This window comes from Gopherus evgoodei, chromosome 3 (assembly GCF_007399415.2).
Source record: "Gopherus evgoodei ecotype Sinaloan lineage chromosome 3, rGopEvg1_v1.p, whole genome shotgun sequence".
NCBI lineage: Eukaryota > Metazoa > Chordata > Testudines > Testudinidae > Gopherus > Gopherus evgoodei.
Window position 1 is genome coordinate 9,649,256 of NC_044324.1, and position 19,858 is coordinate 9,669,113.

A 19,858-nucleotide genomic window follows, 5' to 3' on the forward strand; every position below is an offset into this window, starting at 1 on the left:
TCCCGGCCGAGACCCTGCGTTCCAGGCCCCCTCTCCCCCGATCGAGACCCTGCGTTCCTGGCCCCCTCTCACCCCGGCCAAGACCCTGTGTTCCTGGCCCCTTCTCCCCCGGCCGAGACCCTGCATTCCTGGCCCCCTCTCTCCCGGCCGAGACCCTGCGTTCCTGGCCCCCTCTCCCCCCTATCGAGACCCCTGCGTTCCTGGCCCCCTCTCCCCCGATCGAGACCCTGCGTTCCTGGCCCCCTCTCCCCCGATCGAGACCCTGCGTTCCAGGCCCCCTCTCCCCCGATCGAGACCCTGCGTTCCTGGCCCCCTCTCGCCCGGCCAAGACCCTGCGTTCCTGGCCCCTTCTCCCCCGATCGAGACCCTGCGTTCCTGCCCCCTCTCCCCCCGATCGAGACCCTGCGTTCCTGGCCCCTCTCCCCCGATCGAGACCCTGCGTTCCAGGCCCCCTCTCCCCCGATCGAGACCCTGCGTTCCTGGCCCCCTCTCTCCCGGCAAGACCCTGCGTTCCTGGCCCCTTCTCCCCCGATCGAGACCCTGCGTTCCTGGCCCCCTCACCCCCGATCGAGACCCTGCGTTCCTGGCCCCCTCTCCCCCGATCGAGACCCTGCGTTCCTGGCCCCCTCTCTCCCGGCCAAGACCCTGCGTTCCTGGCCCCCTCTCCCCCGGCCGAGACCCTGCGTTCCTGGCCCCCTCTCCCCCGGCCGAGACCTTGCGTTCCTGGCCCCCTCTCTCCCGGCCAAGACCCTGCATTCCTGGCCCCTTCTCCCCCGGCCGAGACCCTGCGTTCCTGGCCCCCTCTCTCCCGGCCAAGACCCTGCGTTCCTGGTCCCCTCTCCCCCGATCGAGACCCTGCGTTCCTGGCCCCCTCTCCCCCGATCGAGACCCTGCGTTCCTGTCCCCTCTCCCCCGATCGAGACCCTGCGTTCCTGGCCCCCTCTCCCCCGATCGAGACCCTGCGTTCCTGGCCCCCTCTCCCCCGATCGAGACCCTGCGTTCCTGGCCCCTTCTCCCCCAGCCGAGAGCCTACGTTCCTGGCCCCCTCTCCCCCGATCGAGACCCTGCGTTCCTGGCCCCCTCTCCCCCGATCGAGACCCTGCGTTCCTGGCCCCCACTCCCCGGCCGAGACCCTGTGTTCCTGGCCCCCACTCCCCGACCGAGACCCTGTGTTCTTGGCCCCCTCTCCCCCGGCCGAGAGCCTGCGTTCCTGGCCCCTTCTCCCCTGATCAAGACCCTGCGTTCCTGGCCCCCTCTCTCCCGGCCGAGAGCCTGCGTTCCTGGCCCCTTCTCCCCTGATCAAGACCCTGCGTTCCTGGCCCCCTCTCTCCCGGCCGAGACCCTGCGTTCCTGGCCCCTTCTCCCCTGATCAAGACCCTGCGTTCCTGGCCCCTTCTCCCCCGGTCGAGACCTTGCGTTCCTGGCCCCCTCTCCCCCGATCGAGACCCTGCGTTCCTGGCCCCCTCTCCCCCGGCCAAGACCCTGCGTTCCTGGCCCCCTCTCCCCCGGCCAAGACCCTGCGTTCCTGGCCCCCTCTCCCCAACCGAGACCCTGCGTTCCTGGCCCCCTCTCCCCCGATCGAGACCCTGCGTTCCTGGCCCCTTCTCCCCCAGCCGAGAGCCTACGTTCCTGGCCCCCTCTCCCCCGATCGAGACCCTGCGTTCCTGGCCCCCTCTCCCCCGGCCGAGACCCTGTGTTCCTGGCCCCCACTCCCCGACCGAGACCCTGTGTTCTTGGCCCCCTCTCCCCAACCGAGAGCCTGCGTTCCTGGCCCCCTCTCTCCCGGCCGAGAGCCTGCGTTCCTGGCCCCCTCTCCCCCGGCTGAGACCCTGTGTTCCTGGCCCTCTCTCCCCTGATCGAGACCCTGCTTTCCTGGCCCCCTCTCCCCCGGCTGAGACCCTGTGTTCCTGGCCCTCTCTCCCCTGATCGAGACCCTGCTTTCCTGGCCCCCTCTCCCCGACCGAGACCCTGCGTTCCTGGCCCCCTCTCTCCTGGCCGAGACCCTGCGTTCCTGGCCCGCACTTGAACCCCCGCCCCAGCTAAATCCCTGCCACTTTCCTGGCCCCCTTCCCTCAGGTTTTCTATATTCCAAGAATAATGGAATTTTGTTTGTAATTTTGTTAAAAGCATGTGAAAAACCCTCCGGTGTCGCTGGCTGGGTGGTGCTCTGGGTGGGTTGGGGTGAGGAGAGGTGGAGGGGGCTGGGCTTCAGATGACACAGGTGGGGGCCGGATCTTCCCATTGCATCACCAGCTGCTACAGAGCACTGGTCTTATAGAGGGAGGGGGGCCCCAGCCATCACAGCCCTCCCCCCACCCCGAGCTCAATGACCAGTTATCACGGAGTCCCCGGGCGATGCTCTGGAACTGCTCCCCACCAAGCCAGTCAGGACTTTGGGGAGCCTCCTCTGCCTTGGAGCAGACTTGTTCAGGGCAAGAAGCTCACACAGCTTCACCTCCTGGGTCTCTCCTTGGAGCATTCAGCATCCTCTGCCCCTCCGTGCGCTTCCCACAGCGAGTCCACCCCAGCGGGGTCCTGGGGAAGCCACAGGATCCTGCACCCCCACTTTGCAGTCAGACGTGACTCTCAGCCAGCCAGTAACACAGAGGTTTATTCGATGACAGGAACAGGGTCTAAAACAGAGCTTGTGGGTACAGCGAACCGGACCCCTCGGCCGGGTCCATTCTGGGGGGCAGTGAGCCAGACCCCCAGGTCTGCACTTCATTCCTTGTCCCCAGCCAGCTCCAGACTAACAACCCCCTCCAGCCCCTCCTCTCTCCTCAGCCCCTTTCCCGGGCCAGGAGGTCACCTGATCCCTTTGTCTCCAACACCTTCAGCTGGCACCTTTGCAGAGGAGGGGCCCAGGCCATCAGTTGCTAGGAGACAGAGTGTCAGGCATTTAGGTGCACTGGCCCTTTGCTCTGCAGCAACCATACACCCTTATCCCAACACCTAGATATTAAGAACTGCAGAGGGGATACTGAGGCACCAACACAGTATTCAGAGGGAACATTAAGAACATTCCCAGTTTGTCACATCAGGCCTCACACCCTGATCCGACGCCTCTGCCATGCAATGGCACCTCCACCAGGGAAACACTGGATAGCACCACACTAATTGCAACAGGAGCGCACCCCAATGCACCCCCTGCCCCACTCCCTGCATCATGGGCCCCTAGCGCTGCCCTGGGGCCAGCCCTGCCTGCCGAGGGAGAGCGCCCCCAGCTGAGTGTCCCACCCCACTCCCTGCAGCCTAGCGCCCCCTAGTGCCACCCTGGGGCCAGCCCTGCTTGCTGGGGGAGAGCGCCCCCTGCTGAGCCCCTGCCCTGCTCCCTGCAGCCCAGCGCCCCCTAGTGCCGCCCTGGGGCCAGCCCTTCCTGCCAAGGGGAGAGCGCCCCCAGCTGAGTGCCCCACCCCACTCCCTGCAGCCCAGCGCCCCCTAATGCCGCTCTGGGGCCAGCCCTGCTTGCTGGGGGAGAGCGCCCCCTGCTGAGTCCCCCACCCCACTCCCTGCAGCCCAGCGCCCCCTAGTGCCACCCTGGGGCCAGCCCTGCCTGCTGGGGGAGAGCGCCCCCTGCTGAGCCCCTGCCCTGCTCCCTGCAGCCCAGCGCCCCCTAGTGCCGCCCTGGGGCCAGCCCTGCCTGCCGAGGGAGAGCGCCCCCTGCTGAGTCCCCCACCCCACTCCCTGCAGCCCAGCACCCCCTAGTGCCACCCTGGGGCCAGCCCTGCCTGCTGGGGGAGAGTGCCCCCTGCTGAGCCCCGGCCCAGCCCCCCACCCTGCAGCCCAGTGCCCCCTAGTGCCGCCCTGGGGCCAGCCCTGAATGCTGGGGGACAGCGCCCCCTGCTGAGTCCCCCACCCTGCTCCCTACAGCCCAGCGTCCCCTAGTGCCGCTCTGGGGCCAGCCCTGCCTGCTGGGGGAGAGCGCCCCCAGCTGAGTGCCCCACCCCACTCCCTGCAGCCCAGCGCCCCCTAGTGCCGCCCTGGGGCCAGCCCTGCCTGCCAAGGGGAGAGCGCCCCCTGCTGAGTCCCCCACCCCACTCCCTGCAGCCTAGTGCCCCCTAGTGCCGCCCTGGGGCCAGCCCTGCCTGCTGGGGGGGAGCGCCCCCAGCTGAGTGTCCCACCCCACTCCCTGCAGCCTAGCGCCCCCTAGTGCCGCTCTGGGGCCAGCCCTGCCTGCTGGGGGGGAGCGCCCCCTGCTGAGTCCCCCACCCCACTCCCTGCAGCCCACCGCCCCCTAGTGCCGCCCTGGGGCCAGCCCTGCCTGCCAAGGGGAGAGCTCCCCCTGCTGAGTGCCCCACCCTGCTCCCTACAGCCCAGCGCCCCCTAGTGCCACCCTGGGGCCAGCCCTGCCTGCTGGGGGAGAGCGCCCCCTGCTGAGCCCCTGCCCTGCTCCCTGCAGCCCAGCGCCCCCTAGTGCCGCCCTGGGGCCAGCCCTTCCTGCCAAGGGGAGAGCGCCCCCAGCTGAGTGCCCCACCCCACTCCCTGCAGCCCAGCGCCCCCTAATGCCGCTCTGGGGCCAGCCCTGCTTGCTGGGGGAGAGCGCCCCCTGCTGAGTCCCCCACCCCACTCCCTGCAGCCCAGCGCCCCCTAGTGCCACCCTGGGGCCAGCCCTGCCTGCTGGGGGAGAGCGCCCCCTGCTGAGCCCCTGCCCTGCTCCCTGCAGCCCAGCGCCCCCTAGTGCCGCCCTGGGGCCAGCCCTGCCTGCTGAGGGAGAGCGCCCCCTGCTGAGTCCCCCACCCCACTCCCTGCAGCCCAGCACCCCCTAGTGCCACCCTGGGGCCAGCCCTGCCTGCTGGGGGAGAGCGCCCCCTGCTGAGCCCCGGCCCAGCCCCCCACCCTGCAGCCCAGTGCCCCCTAGTGCCGCCCTGGGGCCAGCCCTGAATGCTGGGGGACAGCGCCCCCTGCTGAGTCCCCCACCCTGCTCCCTACAGCCCAGCGTCCCCTAGTGCCGCTCTGGGGCCAGCCCTGCCTGCCAAGGGGAGAGCGCCCCCTGCTGAGTCCCCCACCCCACTCCCTGCAGCCTAGTGCCCCCTAGTGCCGCCCTGGGGCCAGCCCTGCCTGCCGAGGGAGAGCGCCCCCTGCTGAGTGCCCCACCCCACTCCCTGAAGCCCAGCGCCCCCTAGTGCCACCCTGGGGCCAGCCCTGCCTGCCGAGGGAGAGCGCCCCCTGCTGAGTGCCCCACCCCACTCCCTGCAGCCCACCGCCCCCTAGTGCCGCCCTGGGGCCAGCCCTGCCTGCCAAGGGGAGAGCGCCCCCTGCTGAGTCCCTGCCCTGCTCCCTGCAGCCCAGCGCCCCCTAGTGCCGCCCTGGGGCCAGCCCTGCCTGCCGAGGGAGAGCGCCCCCTGCTGAGTGCCCCACCCTGCTCCCTACAGCCCAGCGCCCCCTAGTGCCACGCTGGGGCCAGCCCTGCCTGCTGGGGGAGAGTGCCCCCTGCTGAGCCCCTGCCCTGCTCCCTGCAGCCCAGCGCCCCCTAATGCCGCTCTGGGGCCAGCCCTGCCTGCTGGGGGAGAGCTCCCCCTGCTGAGTCCCCCACCCTGCTCCCTACAGCCCAGCGCCCCCTAGTGCCACGCTGGGGCCAGCTCTGCCTGCTGGGGGAGAGCGCCCCCTGCTGAGTCCCCCACCCCACTCCCTGCAGCCCAGCGCCCCCTAGTGCCGCCCTGGGGCCAGCCCTGCCTGCCGAGGGAGAGCGCCCCCTGCTGAGCTGCTCCCTGGCACCAGCCTGGGGTCAGTGCTGTGAGGTATTAATATACTGAGGGGGGTGTCGGGGAATAGAAGCCTGGTGTCTTGCGTTCCTGTCCTGCTCACCTTGCACACTCTGCCTGAGTGCAGGGCTCTGGCTTTGCCCTCCTTAGCCTGCTGGGCCTCCAACTGCATCCGGCTGTGGGGGGAGGTGGCTCACCCATGGGAAGTAGCTGTGGGCACGGCAGGGGAGGGGGAGCAGCACGGAGCCCCCTGCCGCCCCCCTGTTGCCATGGGCCTGTGCAGATGGGGCAGGTGCTGCGTCTCATGCAATTTCCTCTGGCAGCAGCGAGCAAACAGGGCTGGGCCGAGTGGGCGGCCAGCAGCTTGGGGCTGTGTGCAATTACTGTTGTGAGCTGGGAGATGTGCCCCCACCTGCCCCCAGCGCTGGGCCTGCAGCAGCCCACACCGGCTCCACAAACCTGACCCTGGCCCTGGAGCTGCCGGCAGGCCCAGTGACGCAGGAGCCAGCCCCGGCTCAGCACACACGGGGGGCAGCTGCAGGCGCGCGGGCGGAGCTCTGTGCACGGCCCCAGCTGGGCTCTGACGCCAGTGCCGAGGCAGATCAGCGCAGAACTTATAGCATGGGGGGGCTCAATACCCCCCATGGGGGGGCAATGTGTCACGGAGTGTGGCGGAGACAGGGCCCCGCACTCCTGGCTTCCTGCTATTCACCGTGACTCTCAGCCAGCCAGTAAAGCAGAAGGTTTATTCAGACGACAGGAACACAGTCCCAGACAGGTCTTGCAGGCACAGACAACAGGACCCCTCCAGTTAGGTCCATCTTGGGATCCCAGAGGCACCACAGCCCCACTGGGGTGTCAGAGCCCCATCTGGGCTCCCCTCCATTCCCCAGCCGGCTCCTGAAACTCTCCTCCTCCAGCATCTCCTCTCCCTTTGTTCAGCTTCCCTGGCAGAGGTGTCACCTGGCCTCTAACCCCTTCCTGGGTTCTCACGTTACCTGCTCAGATCTCCTCCCTCAGGCCAGTCTCCCACCCCCCAATGCAGATCCTCCTCCCAACACCCCCCCCTCCACTCAGCATTCACAGCCCCCAGTAAGAACAGTCCCAGTTTGTCACACCAGGACTGGCCTCCCCTCTCCTGTGGCTGAAGGAAGCTGATATCCCCTTCCCCAGCTCACTGCTGGTGCCCGGAAAGTGCAGGTGTCTGTCCCAGAGCGGCCTCTGCTTTTTGGGGCCAGGGGCCTGGCTGAGCTGTGGCCCCCAGACACCAGCCATGGCAGGGCCTAGCCCTCAGCGTGGGGACTGGTGGCCCCTCCAGTCTGCAGCTGCCCAGCCCTGGACAAGATGCCACACCCAATGCAAGCAGCTCTGGGGCTGCAGGATGCCATGGGAGTGTCAGGGCAGCTGCAAGACACACCTGGGTCCCCGACCCACCAGGACCTCAGCGTCGGCCCCATGGAGCAGTCGAGCTTTATAGCCACTTCCAAGGGCAGTGGGTGGCGCTGCGGCCTGTGAGGAACCCTGAGCCCAGGCCAGCCAGGGGCTCAGGTCAGCAGCCTTGGGACGCCCAGTGCCTGCCAGCGCCCCCAGAACCCAGCCCTGGGCTCACCCCCAGGGGCCCGACCCCACAGGTGTCCAAAGGTGGCTCTGTGTCATGGAGTCCCCAGGCGACGCTCTGGAACTGCTCCCCACCAAGCCAGTCAGGACTTTGGGAGCCTCCTCTCCCTTGGAGCAGACTTGTTCAGGGCAAGAAGCTCACACAGCTTCACCTCCTGGGTCTCTCCTTGGAGCATTCAGCATCCTCTGCCCCTCCGTGCGCTTCCCACAGCGAGTCCACCCCAGCGGGGTCCTGGGGAAGCCACAAGGCCCTGCACCCCAACTCCACAGTCAGATGTGACTCAGCCAGCCGGGAAAACAGAAAGTTTATTAGTTGACAGAACACAGCATCGGGCAGAACTGCTTAGCGCAGACATCAGTGACTTTAAGCCAAGTCCATCTTGGGGGAAGGGGAGCCCAGAGCCAGAGCTCTGGCCTCCCCCTGCACCCCAAGACGGCTGCCTGGCCCCTGCCCCTGCTCCTGCCCGTTGCTCCTCCTCCAGCCTTTTTCTCACTTTCCGGGCCAGAGTCACCTGGCCACATACCCTCCTGGACCTCTGCAAAAGTCACACCCCTTATTCCCACCACCTAGACATCGGTGCAATACACAGGCCTCCACTCCTCTGTTCCTGTGTCCCCGCAGCACCCCCTTTCCTCTGTCCCCATATGGCTCAGTGCCGCCTGCTGCCCTGTCCCTGTCCTGCCCCTGGTCCCTCTGCTCCTCTGTCCTCGTGCCCCCCAGCTCCTCTATCCCCTGTTGTGCCCCAGGTCCCCCCACCTACTCTGCACCCATTCCCCCAGCTCCCTCCCTCCAAGCCTCCGTCCCTGTGTCCCCCCAGTGCCCCTGTTCCTCTGTCCCCGTATGACTCAGTGCAACCTGCTCCTCTGTTCCCGTGCTGCCTCTGCTCCCTCCATGCCTCTGTCCCTGTGTCCCCCCAGAACTACTGCTCCTCCCTTCCCATGCCCCTCAGTGTCCCCCATCTCCCTCCACCTACTCTGTGCCTCTGTCCTCATTCCCCCAGCTCCCCCACTCCTCTGTCCCTGTTCCCCCCAGCGCCAACCACTCCTCTGTCCCCATGCTGCCCAGTGCCGCCCGCTTCTCTGTTCCTGTGCTGCCTCTGGTCCCTCCATGCCTCTGTTCCTGTGTCCCCCCGGTACCTCCCAGAATCACCGCTCCTCCTTCCCATGCCCCCCAGAACTACTGCTCCTCCCTTCCCATGCCCCCCCAGTGTCCCCCATGTCCCCCCACCTACTCTGCGCCTCTGTCCCCATTCTTCCAGCTCCCCCTCCCTGTCCCTGTGTCCCCCCAGTGCCCCCGCTCCTTTGTCCCCGTAGGGCCCAGTGCCACCCGCTTCTCTGTCCTCCTCAGCTCCCTCGTTCCTCTGTCCCCATGCTGCCCAGTGCCGCCCGCTTCTCTGTCCCTGTCCCCCCACCTCCCCTGCTCCTCCATCCCTGTGTCCCCCCAGTGCTCCCCAGCTCCCCCATTCCTCTGTCCCCATGATGTCTCTGGTCCCTCCTTGCCTCTGTCCCTGTGTCCCCCCCAGTGCCGCCCGCTTCTCTGTTCCTGTGCTGCCTCTGGTCCCTCCATGCCTCTGTTCCTGTGTCCCCCCGGTACCCCCCAGAATCACCTCTCCTCCTTCCCATGCCCCCCAGAACTACTGCTCCTCCCTTCCCATGCCCCCCAGTGTCCCCCATGTCCCCCCACCTACTCTGCGCCTCTGTCCCCATTCTCCCAGCTCCCCCTCCCTGTCCCTGTGTCCCCCCAGTGCCCCCGCTCCTTTGTCCCCGTAGGGCCCAGTGCCGCCCGCTTCTCTGTCCTCCTCAGCTCCCTCGTTCCTCTGTCCCCATGCTGCCCAGTGCCGCCCGCTTCTCTGTCCCTGTCCCCCCACCTCCCCTGCTCCTCCATCCCTGTGTCCCCCCAGTGCTCCCCAGCTCCCCCATTCCTCTGTCCCCATGATGTCTCTGGTCCCTCCTTGCCTCTGTCCCTGTGTCCCCCCCCAGTGCCACCCGCTTCTCTCTCCACATCCCCCCACCTCCCCTGCCCCTCTGTCCCCATGCTGCCTCTGGTCCCTCCATGCCTCTGTTCCTGTCCCCCCTCAGTGCCCACCAGAATCACTGCTTCTCCCTTCCCATGACCCCCGTGTCCCCCGTGTCCCCCCACTTACTTTGTGCCTATGTCCCCATTCCCCCAGCTCACCCCTTCCTGTCCCTGTATCCCCTGTGATGCAGTAGGGACTGTCTGTGTGGGGGTGAGAGCCGGGGGTGTCTTTAGGTGAGGGACAGGACCTAGGCCTGTAACCTGAGCCAGGTGGGGGGAGGGGGTCAGCACCTTGGCCCGGGAAGCTGGACAAAGGAAGGGGCCGGCTGGAGGGAGTTAGTTCAGTTTCGGTTTTGGGCTGGGTGGTTGGAATTCAGGGAATCCCAAGCTTTGAACTAAGCTTCCTGAACCCCCAGAAGGACCAGATTGAGGGGTCCTGACTGTGCCTGCAAGCTCTGCTGTAACCTGCATTCCTGTTGTCCAATAAACCTTCTGTTTTACTGACTGGCTGAGAGTCACTGTGGGTCCCAGGAAGAGGGGTGCAGGGCCGGACTCCCCCATGCTCCGTGACAATTGGTGGCAGAAGTGGGATATACGGCACCCCGTGGATGGCGCTTCCTGCAGTAAGTGACTGGGGAGCAGTAAAATGAAGAGACGATTTTAGGGGTGATTAACCCCTGGGAGTGTGTGCCCAGCGAGAAGGACTTTGCAGTAACAGGGTCCCCCGGGGGATTGCAGCGAGCGGTCCCAGGGGCAAGGAGTCTGCAGCTCGACCCTGGCAGAGAGGTGGTGACCTCACGAAGGGCTGGTGCACTAGGGGTCCCCCTGGAAACCGTGGGGAGCGGCGAGCACCCCGGCCTGTGAGTGGCCAGCAGGAAGATGTATGCCAAGCGGCGCAAGTGTGACCTGGTGGAGCTGTGCAAGCAGAGGGGGCTGCACCCAGGGAGGCTCACCAAGGACCAGCTGATTGCCCAGCTGGAGCAGGGAGACCGCATGAATGAACGGAGCCCTGTCTCTGAGGGAAGCAGCCGGGCAGATGCAGCGCAGGCACCAGTGTCTGTCCCCGCTGGGAGTGGTCAGCCGGCGGACGAGGGCTTCCCGAGACCCCCCCTTCCTAGGCCTAGGGGAAGGGCGGGGAGGAGCCCAGCAGCTACCGAGGGCACCGTGACCCCCCCTGGCCAGCAGGGGATCCTCCCAGCGAAGCCCACCCCCCAGCAGGGGATCCTCCCCGCAGCGCTCAGCATCCGTGGAGCAGAAGCAGCTGGAATGGGAGAGAGAGCTAAAACTGAGAGAGCTGGAGGATCATGAAAGACAGAGAGAACATGAGGAGAGACAGGGAACATGAAGAACGACAGCATCATCATGAGCTGGAACTGGCGAGGCTGAGGGGTAGCGGGGCCCCTGGCTGCGGTAAGTGAGGGGGGGCCCAGGACTGCGCGGAGCTTTGAGAAGTGCATCCTGGCCCAGCGTAAGGAGGGGGAGGACATGGATGACTCCTGGATGCCTTGGAGACGGCCTGCGAGCTGCACCAGGTAGATCTTGCGGACAGGCTCCGGGTTCTCACCCCCTTACTGGACCCCAAGGCCATGGCATTGTACCGCCAGCTGGGAGAGGAGGAGAAAGGGAACTACGAACTATTCAAGCAGGCCCTGCTGCGCGAGTTTGGGCTGACTCCTGAGATGTACCGGGAGAGGTTCCGGAGTCAGGATAAAACCCCTGGGGTCTCATATCTGCAGCTAGCCGTCTGCATAGAGGGATACGCCAGCAAGTGGGCAGATGGGGCCCAGACGAAGGGGGACCTGGTTAAACTGCTGGTACTGGAGCAACTGTATGAGTGATGCCCATCTGACCTGAGGCTGTGGTTGAGGGACCAAAAGCCAGAGAACCCGCGACACGCAGGGCGGCTGGACGATTAGTTTGTGAAGAGCCAGTCGGGGGGTGGCAGGGAGGAGTCCCAAAGGAACAGGCCCACCGCGATGCAGAGAGAGAGTCATCCTGGGACCTCCCAAAGGAGGAATAGGGAGAACCCTCTCCCAAGGGGAATGCCCAGCATCAGGGACAACCGACCGGTTCGAGGGGACCAACGGGACATGAGCTGCTATCAATGTGGCCAGAGGGGCCACATACGGTCCCAGTGCCCCAGGCTCAAGGACAGACTGAGCAGACCGACCCCACACCAGGTTAACTTGGTAGAAACCCAGCTGGGCGAGAGGCAGCGTTCGCAGGAAAGGGGGGCTGGTCGCGTACCACGTGCGAAGGAGGGAGGAGGGCCCCAGGTCAGCTTCTCTAGGGGGCTGGATGGTCCAGGCTTTGAGTTTTGGGTTTACAGGGTGGGCGCGGGGCTGTCCCTCCGGAAAGAGTGCCTTGTTCCCCTGGAGGTAGATGGGAGGAAGGTCACTGGGTACTGGGACATGGGCGCAGAGGTGACACTGGCCCGGCCCGAGGTGGTGGCCTCAGATTGGATGGTGCCCGACACCTACCTGACCCTGATGGGCGTGGGCGGGACCCCATTCAAGGGGCCTGTGGCAAGGGGACACCTGAAGTGGGGGGCCAAGGAAGGCCCCAAGGACGTGGGGGTACGGCCACATTTGTGCATGGAGGTGTTAATGGGGGGGACCTGGAGGTCTGGACAAGCAATGCCCGGGGTGCCCTGGTCATGACCCGTAGTCAAAGTCAGCGCAGGGCAACTGCAACCCTGACAACGGAGAAGGTACTCTGCCCGAGGCACAGGACCCTAACCTGATGGGGAGGGGATGCCCAGGGACATGGCTCAGAGAGGCTGCGGCCTCAGACATAGACGACGAGAGAGAGCAGGTCCCCATCCCTGTCCCAGCTGCTGAGTTCCAGGCCAAGTTGCAGAAAGATCCCTCCTTGCGGAGGCCAAGGGACCCGGCCGACCTTAGTGCGGTAAAGACTATGAGGAGAGGTTGCAAGGAGAGGTTCCTGTGGGAGAAGGGGTTCCTGTACCGAGAATGGGCTCCCCCCGGGGAAGTAGAGGCATGGGGCATCAGGAGGCAGCTGGTGATTCCCCAGAAGTGTCACCACAAGCTGCTGTACCTGGTCCATGACATCCCGCTCGCAGGGCACCAGGGAATCCGGCGCACCAGGCAGAGGCTGCTACAGAACTTTTACTGGCCTGGGGTCTTTACCCATGTCCGACAGTATTGCCAATCCTGTGACCCCTGCCCAAGGGTGGGGAAGGCGCGGGACAAGGGGAAAGCGGCTTTGAGGCCTTTACCCATCATAGAAGAACCTTTCCAGAAGGTGGCCATGGACATAGTGGGACCTCTCAGCAAGGCCACTTGGTCAGGGAAGAAATACATCCTGGTGGTGGTAGATTTCACCACTCGCTACCCCGAGGTGGTGGCCTTGTCCTCTATCGAAGCAGACACTGTGGCAGATGCGCTGCTGACAATTTTCAGCCGGGTTGGGTTCTTCAAGGAAGTCTTAACGGACCAGGAGTCCAACTCCTTGGCGACCCTGCCCCAGTGCTTGTGGGAGAAATGTGGGGTCCAGCACAACTGGGCCTCAGCGTATCACCCCCAGTCGAACGGGCTGGTGGAAAGGTTCAACGGACGCTAAAGATGATGCTAAAAATATTTATGAACCAGCACCCGCAGGATCGGGACAAGTACTTACCTCACTTGCTGTCCGTGTACAGGGAGGTACCCCAGGAATCTACCGGGTTTTCACCTTTCGAACTGTTGTATGGAAGGCGGGTGAGGGGGCCCCTAGACCTGATGAGGGACGAATGGGAGGGGAAGGCCGCTCCCGAGGGAGAGTCAGTGGTGGAGTATGTCCTGACCTTCCGGGAAAGACTTGCCAAGCTCATGGCCCTGGCCAGGGAGAATCTGGCCGAGCCCAGAGGAAGCAGAAGGTCTGGTATGACCGCACGTCACGGGCCTGCACCTTCGACACCGGGGATCAAGTGATGGTTCTCATCCCCGTGAGGAGAAACAAACTCCAGGCCGCCTGGGAAGGGCCCTTCAAGGTTATCAAGCAACTAAATGAGGTAAACTATGTGGTGGAGCTGTCGAACCGGGCACACCACCACCGGGTGTACCATGTGAATATGATGAAGCCATACTATGACAGGGGGAATGTGGTGTTGGCCGTGTGTGGACATTGGGAGGAGCAGGGAGATGAGCCTTTAGTGGATCTATTCCCGGGGACAAAAGCTGATTCCCCACTGGAGGCAATTCCTCTCTCTGATCAGCTGACCCTGGCCCAGCACGCTGAGATCAGAGGGGTGCTGCATCTGTACCGACAGCTGTTTTCCAACCAGCCTGGACGCACTAATTTGACTGTCCACCGGGTGGAAACAGGGTCACATCCCCCTATAAGATGCTCCCCTTTTCAGATCACCGGGAAAAGTGCCCAGGACCTACAAAGAGAGGTCAGGGACATGCTGGCTTTGGGGGTGATCCAGCCATCTTCCAGCCCTTGGGCCTCGCCAGTGGTGCTGGTCCCCAAAAAGGATGGGTCAATCCAGTTCTGTGTGGACTATCGAAAGCTCAATGCTGTCACCGTATGCGATGCCTGCCCCATGCCCAGGCCTGACGAGCTCCTAGACAAGCTGGGAGGCGCTCAGCACCTCACCACCATGGATCTTACAAAGGGCTACTGGCAAGTGCCGCTGGACGCAGATGCCAGGCTGAAATCGGCCTTTATCACCCCTCTGGGACTCTATGAGTTTCTGACCCTGCCCCTCGGCCTCAAGGGAGCGCCGGCCACCTTCCAGCGCCTGGTGGATCAGCTACTGAGGGGGATGGAGAGTTTTGCCATGGCGTATATTGACGACATCTGCGTCTTCAGCCAGACCTGGGAGGACCACATGTCCCAGGTTAAACAAGTCCTGGACTGACTCCGGGAGGCTGGGTTAACCGTAAAGGCTGAGAAGTGCAAGGTGGGGATGGCTGAAGTATCTTACCTGGGCCATCGGGTGGGGAGCGGCTGCCTGAAGCCGGAACCAGCCAAGGTGGAGGTGATCAGAGACTGGCCTGCTCCCCAAACCAAAAAGCAGGTCCAGGCCTTTATTGGGATGGCGGGGTACTATCGAAGGTTCGTGCCCCACTTTAGTGCCATAGCCGGCCCCATCACTGAACTGTGCGAAAAGGGGAAGCCAGACAAGGTGATCTGGACTGAGCAGTGCCAGGAGGCTCTCCGGGCGCTGAAGGAGGCTCTGGTTAGTGGCCCAGTTCTGGCAAACCCAGATTTTGACAAACCCTTTATGGTGTTCACTGATGCCTCAGACACGGGACTGGGGGCGGTGTTAATGCAGGAGGATGATAAGGGGGAGAGACTCCCATCGTGTACCTGAGTAAGAAGTTACTACCCCGGGAGCAGAGCTACGCGGCCATCGAGAAGGAATGCCTGGCCATGGTGTGGGCCCTTAAGAAGCTAGAGCCATATCTCTTTGGGCGACACTTCACCGTGTACACCGACCACTCTCCCCTGACCTGGCTGCACCAGATGAAAGGAGCCAACGCCAAGCTCCTGAGGTGGGAGCCTGCTCCTGCAGGACTATGACATGGACGTGGTCCATGTGAAGGGAAGTGCCAACCTGACAGCGGATGCGTTGTCCCGGAGAGGGGGCCCTGAACTTCCCCAGGTCACTGGGCAGAGTGACCCCGCTCAGTTCAGTCTCGAAGGGGGGAGAGATGTGATGGAGTACGGGCTGTCTGTGTGGGGGATGGGAGAGCCGGGGATGTCTTTACGGGAGGGACAGGATCTTTAAGCCTGTAACCTGAGCCAGGTAGGGGGGAGGGGGTTAGCACCTTGGCCCGGGAAGCTGGACAAAGGAAGGGGCCGGCTGGAGGGGGGGCAGTTCAGTTTCAGTTTTGGGCTGGGTGGTTGGAATTCAGGGAATCCCTAGCTGGGGACTAAGTTTCCTGAACCCACAGAAGGACTTGATTGAGGGGTCCTGGCTGTGCCCGCAAGCTCTGCTGTAACCTGCATTCCTACTGTCCAATAAACCTTCTGTTCTACTGGCTGGCTGAGAGTCACTGTGAGTCCCAGGAAGAGGGGTGCAGAGCCGGACTCCCTCACACTCCGTGACATCCCCCCATTGCCTCCCACTCCTCTGTTCCTGTGCTGCCCAGTGCCTCCTGCTCCTCTGTCCTCATGCTGCCTCTGGTCCCTCCATGCCTCTGTCCCTGTGTCTCCCCAGTGCCCCCCAGAATCACCACTCCTCCTTCCCATGCCCCCCTGTGTCCCCCATCTCCCCCCACCTACTCTGTGCCTCTGTCCTCATTCCCCCAGCTCCCCCCTCCCTGTCCCTGTGTCCCCCCAGCTCCTCCGCTCCTCTGTCCCTGTGTCCCCCCAGCGCTCCCGTTCTTCTGTCCCCATAGGGCCCAGTGCCCCCCACTCCTCTGTCCCCGTAGGGCCCAGTGCCGCCCATTCCTCTATCCTCATGCTGCCTCTGGTCCCTCCACGCCTCTGTCCCGATGCTGCCCAGTGCCACCCGCTCTTCTGTCCCTATCCCCCCACCTCCCCCGCTCCTCTGTCCCTGTGTCCCCCCAGCGCTCCCCAGCTCCCCTGTTCCTCTGTCCCCATGATGTCTCTGGTCCCTCCACACCTCTGTCTCCGGGCTGCCCAGTGCCACCTTCTCCTCTGTCCCTGTGCTGCAAACCCTGTGCCCCCCAGATCCACCATTCCTCCATTCCCATGCCCCCCAGTGTCCCCCATGCTGCAAACCCTGTGCTACCCAGCAAGACCTGGGCCCTACAAGCTGCTTCCCCCAATGCAGGGAACTGGACCCACTCCTCGTGTCTGCAGCCAAGCAAACCCGTCCAGCACTAGGCCCGTGCAGAGCTGCTGGGTGCCCAGGGAATCTGCAGGTGCCTTCATTGTGCAGAGGGGCTGGTCTGCTGCAGCCCACGCAGGCTCTTACCTGGCTCTGCCCCGCAAGGCCACGGCAGGTTGCCGGGTCTGGGTTGTCTTGGGCCCCAGCAGCACCATATGGCCCCCCTGGGCACCGTGTCACAAAGGGCCAGGCCCTGCCCTGTCTCCCACCCACCCGGGCGCCCCAGTCCCTGGCATTCTGGTGGCTGGGCCCCTGTGGAGAGCAGGGAAACACCCAAACAAAGCCCTGCCCCCCCTTGGGGGAAAGGAAGCAGGGGCTGGGGCGAGCCCCATGGGCATCCACTGCCCTCCCCTGGGCTCTGAGCAGGCACCACCAAGCCCCCAACTACAGGATCTGCCACCATGGGCATGCAGGGGCCTTGAGATGGGCAGCACGAAACACCAGAGTCAATAGTGACTTTGCAATGGGAGGGGGCTGCCAACGCCTCCCCCATCACCTGTCCCATCGGGGTCCTTCCGCTCCCCTACCCCATGCACCTGGCCCATCAGGTCCTGCCCCTCCGCTGCCCCCAGCCCATCGGGGTCCTGCCCCTCCCCTGCCCCTGGCCCATCGGGGTCCTTCCCCTCCCCTGCCCCATGCCCCTGGCCCATAGGAATCTCCCCCTGCCCCCACCTGCAGGTGCAACCAGAAGGGGCAGGTGGACTGAAGTCGGGGCTCAGCACCCTGCTCTGCCCTGTGCACAGGGGGGCGCCTCACACCTGACCTCCCAGCCCCCCGTGGGGCAGGCCAATGTTCCGGGGCCTCGGTGCCCGCTCCCAGCCCCGCTGGGTGTTGGAAGCAGTGCCCCTCCCCACTTTGTCCTCCCTAGGCAGCAGCTCAGCATCAGGCACATGCACCAGGGGGTCCTCAGGCCCCAGCTCCCCCAGACAGGCGGGCCCCCGGAACTGATCCTGGGCCGAGGGGTGAGGTCCGGAGCCATGGGGCTGGAGCCCCTCAGAGCTATTGGCCCACCTCCACCAGCTCCCTCTCGGGGTCTGCCCCCTTGGGCTTCCCCCCCCCCCGCTCAGACTCCCCTTCCCCCTCATCGGGCGCGGGTCGGGGGCTGGTGTCGGCGGGTCCAGGCTAACGACCTGCCCAGTGGGGGCCCGGCCCGGCCGCTCCTTGGGACCCCAGGCAGCTCCGCTGCGGGGCTCCCGGCCAGCTCGCTTCCTCGGGTCCGGGGTGCACACAGGGCCCCGACCCCCCGCCCCGCGGCCCCACTCCAGTCCCGGGCAGCGCTGCCCCAGCAGAGCTCAGCCCTGCCCAGATCCCCGCGTCCCCGCATGGCCCCTGGCGGTCCCCGCCCTGCGGCTCCAGCCCCCAGGCGGCCTGCCCCCCGCACCGACCCTGCCCCAGGGAGAGCCCCGCACAGCCCCGCACCCCGGAGAGCCCCGCACCCCGGAGAGCCCCGCACAGACCTGCACCGACCCTGCCCCCGGGAAAGCCCCACACAGCCCCGCACCCCGGAGAGCCCCGCACCCCGGAGAGCCCCGCACAGACCTGCACCGACCCTGCCCCCGGGAAAGCCCCGCACAGCCCCGCACCCCGGAGAGCCCCGCACCCCGGAGAGCCCCGCACAGACCTGCACCGACCCTGCCCCCGGAGAGCCCCGCACAGCCCCGCACCCCGGAGAGCCCCGCACAGACCCGCACCGACCCTGCCCCCGGGAAAGCCCCGCACAGACCAGCACCCCAGAGAGCTCCGCACAGACCTGCACCGACCCTGCCCCCGGGAAAGCCCCGCACAGCCGCGCACCCCGGAGAGCCCCGCACCCGACCCTGCCCCAGGGAGAGCCCCGCACAGCCCCGCACCCCGGAGAGCCCCGCACAGCCGCGCACCGACCCTGCTCCCGGGAAAGCCCCGCACAGCCGCGCACCCCGGAGAGCCCCGCACAGCCGCGCACCGACCCTGCTCCCGGCAGAGCCCCGCACCCCCGCCCAGCACAGATGTGCAGACGCCGGGGCTTTTCCCAAGACATTTTATTAGAAAATCGCAGCGGCCGAGCCGCGCCTCCACTGCGCCCTGGCGCTGGGCGCTGCGGGCCCGGGCTCTCTGCGCGCTTCCCGGAGGCCCGGCCCGGCGGCCCGCGCACGTGGCCTCACTTGCCCACCGAGTCGAAGATGAGCCGGTTCTGCTCGGCCTGCGCGCGTTGGCTCTGCGCCCGCGCCACGTCCAGCATGTGGCGCAGCAGGTGGAAGGTCAGGTCAATGGAGAGCGGCGGCTCCTCTCGCCTCGCCCGCGCCAGGCCGCCCACGGGCCGCAGGGCGCGCAGCAGCGGGGCCGGCTCGGGGCGCTGCGCGGGGCCCCGCAGGGACCCACTCGGGCGGGGCGCGGCCTCGGCGCTGCTGCAGGGCCCAGCGGGGCGCAGCGGGGAGAGCAGCAGCGACGCCAGCAGCGCGGTCAGCAGCGCCCGCCTCATCCCGGGCGCGGTCCGGGACCTGCGGAGAGACCGCGAAGGTGACGGGGAACAGGACCCGCCCCGGGCTGCCCCGGAGCCCCCGCCGAGAGCCATCCCCCGCCCCGGGCTGCGCCCCCCGCCCCAACGAGCGCCCTCCCCACACCCCGCACGGCCGAGTTCCCGCCCCGCCCCGGGCTGCCCCGCCGAGCGCCCGCCCCAACGAGCCCGCTCCCCACACCCCGCACGGCTGCGCTCCCCCCGAGCCCCTGCCCCCGCCCCAACGAGCACCCTCCCCACACCCCGCACGGCTGCGCTCCCCCCGAGCCCCTGCCCCAACGAGCGCCCTCCCCACACCCCCCACGGCTGCGCTCCCCCCGAGCCCCTGCCCCCGCCCCAACGAGCACCCTCCCCACACCCCGCACGGCTGCGCTCCCCCCGAGCCCCTGCCCCCGCCCCAACGAGCACCCTCCCCACACCCCGCACGGCTGCGCTCCCCCCGAGCCCCTGCCCCCGCCCCAACGAGCACCCTCCCCACATCCCGCACGGCTGCGCTCCCCCCGAGCCCCTGCCCCCGCCCCAACGAGCGCCCTCCCCACACCCCGCACGGCTGCGCTCCCCCCGAGCCCCTGCCCCCGCCCCATCGAGCGCCCTCCCCACACCCCGCACGGCTGCGCTCCCCCGAGCCCCTGCCCCCGCCCCAACGAGCGCCCTCCCCACACCTCCCACGGCTGCGCTCCCCCCTCGAGCCCCCGCCCCAACGAGCCCCCTCCCCCGGGCTGCCCCAACGTCGCCCCCCACCCCGCCTCGGGTTGCGCGCTCCGGCGCAGGGTCCCGCGGCCAGCCCGGTCCTGGGGAATCGGGCGGGACGCGCGGCCCCTCTAGCGGCCTCACCGAGTGGTGCCGTGCGGGGTGAGTCGGGTCCGGTCCGGTCCGTCCCGAGCGCTGAGCCGGCGGCTCGCGGGATGTTTATATAGAGCCGGGAGCTCCATTGACGTCAGTGGGACATGAACTGATTAGAGATGGAGCGACTCAGGGTCCGGCCTGGGCCAGCGCCGGGACCGGCCCGCTGCACGCCCCCCCCCCCGCCAGCGGACCGGCCCGCGCAGCGCTGGCACCTGGCGAGCCTGAGCCCCGGGGCCGCCGGCTCAGCGCGCTGGGGACGGTTTGTTCCAGGCCGGCCCCAGGCCCTGCGTCTCTCCTCTCCCTGCGCTTTATTTTCAGATTCTTAGCTGCCGGCTGGGCGCAGCGCAGCAGCCAGAAAGCCTCCCCCACCCATAGCC

General features: G+C 66.6%; 1 protein-coding gene across 1 annotated transcript; it reads right to left on the bottom strand.

Moving 5' to 3' along the window:
* Positions 1-18,278: 18,278 nt before the first annotated feature.
* LOC115647656 (urocortin-like) lies at positions 18,279-19,567 on the bottom strand. The gene is made up of 2 exons (XM_030554351.1): positions 19,470-19,567; positions 18,279-18,618 (listed from the first exon to the last, which is right to left on the bottom strand). The coding sequence occupies exons 1-2, from the start codon at positions 19,565-19,567 to the stop codon at positions 18,279-18,281; spliced, it is 438 nt and encodes a 145-aa protein (XP_030410211.1).
* Positions 19,568-19,858: the final 291 nt, after the last annotated feature.

Excerpts from the sequence above, each read along its gene's own strand:
- LOC115647656 (XM_030554351.1), bottom strand. The coding sequence starts at position 19,567 with ATGGAGCTCCCGGCTCTATATAAACATCCCGCGAGCCGCCGGCTCAGC. Across the intron at positions 18,619-19,469 it reads ACCCCGCACGGCACCACTCG|GTCCCGGACCGCGCCCGGGA; the intron begins GTGAGGCCGCTA and ends GTCTCTCCGCAG.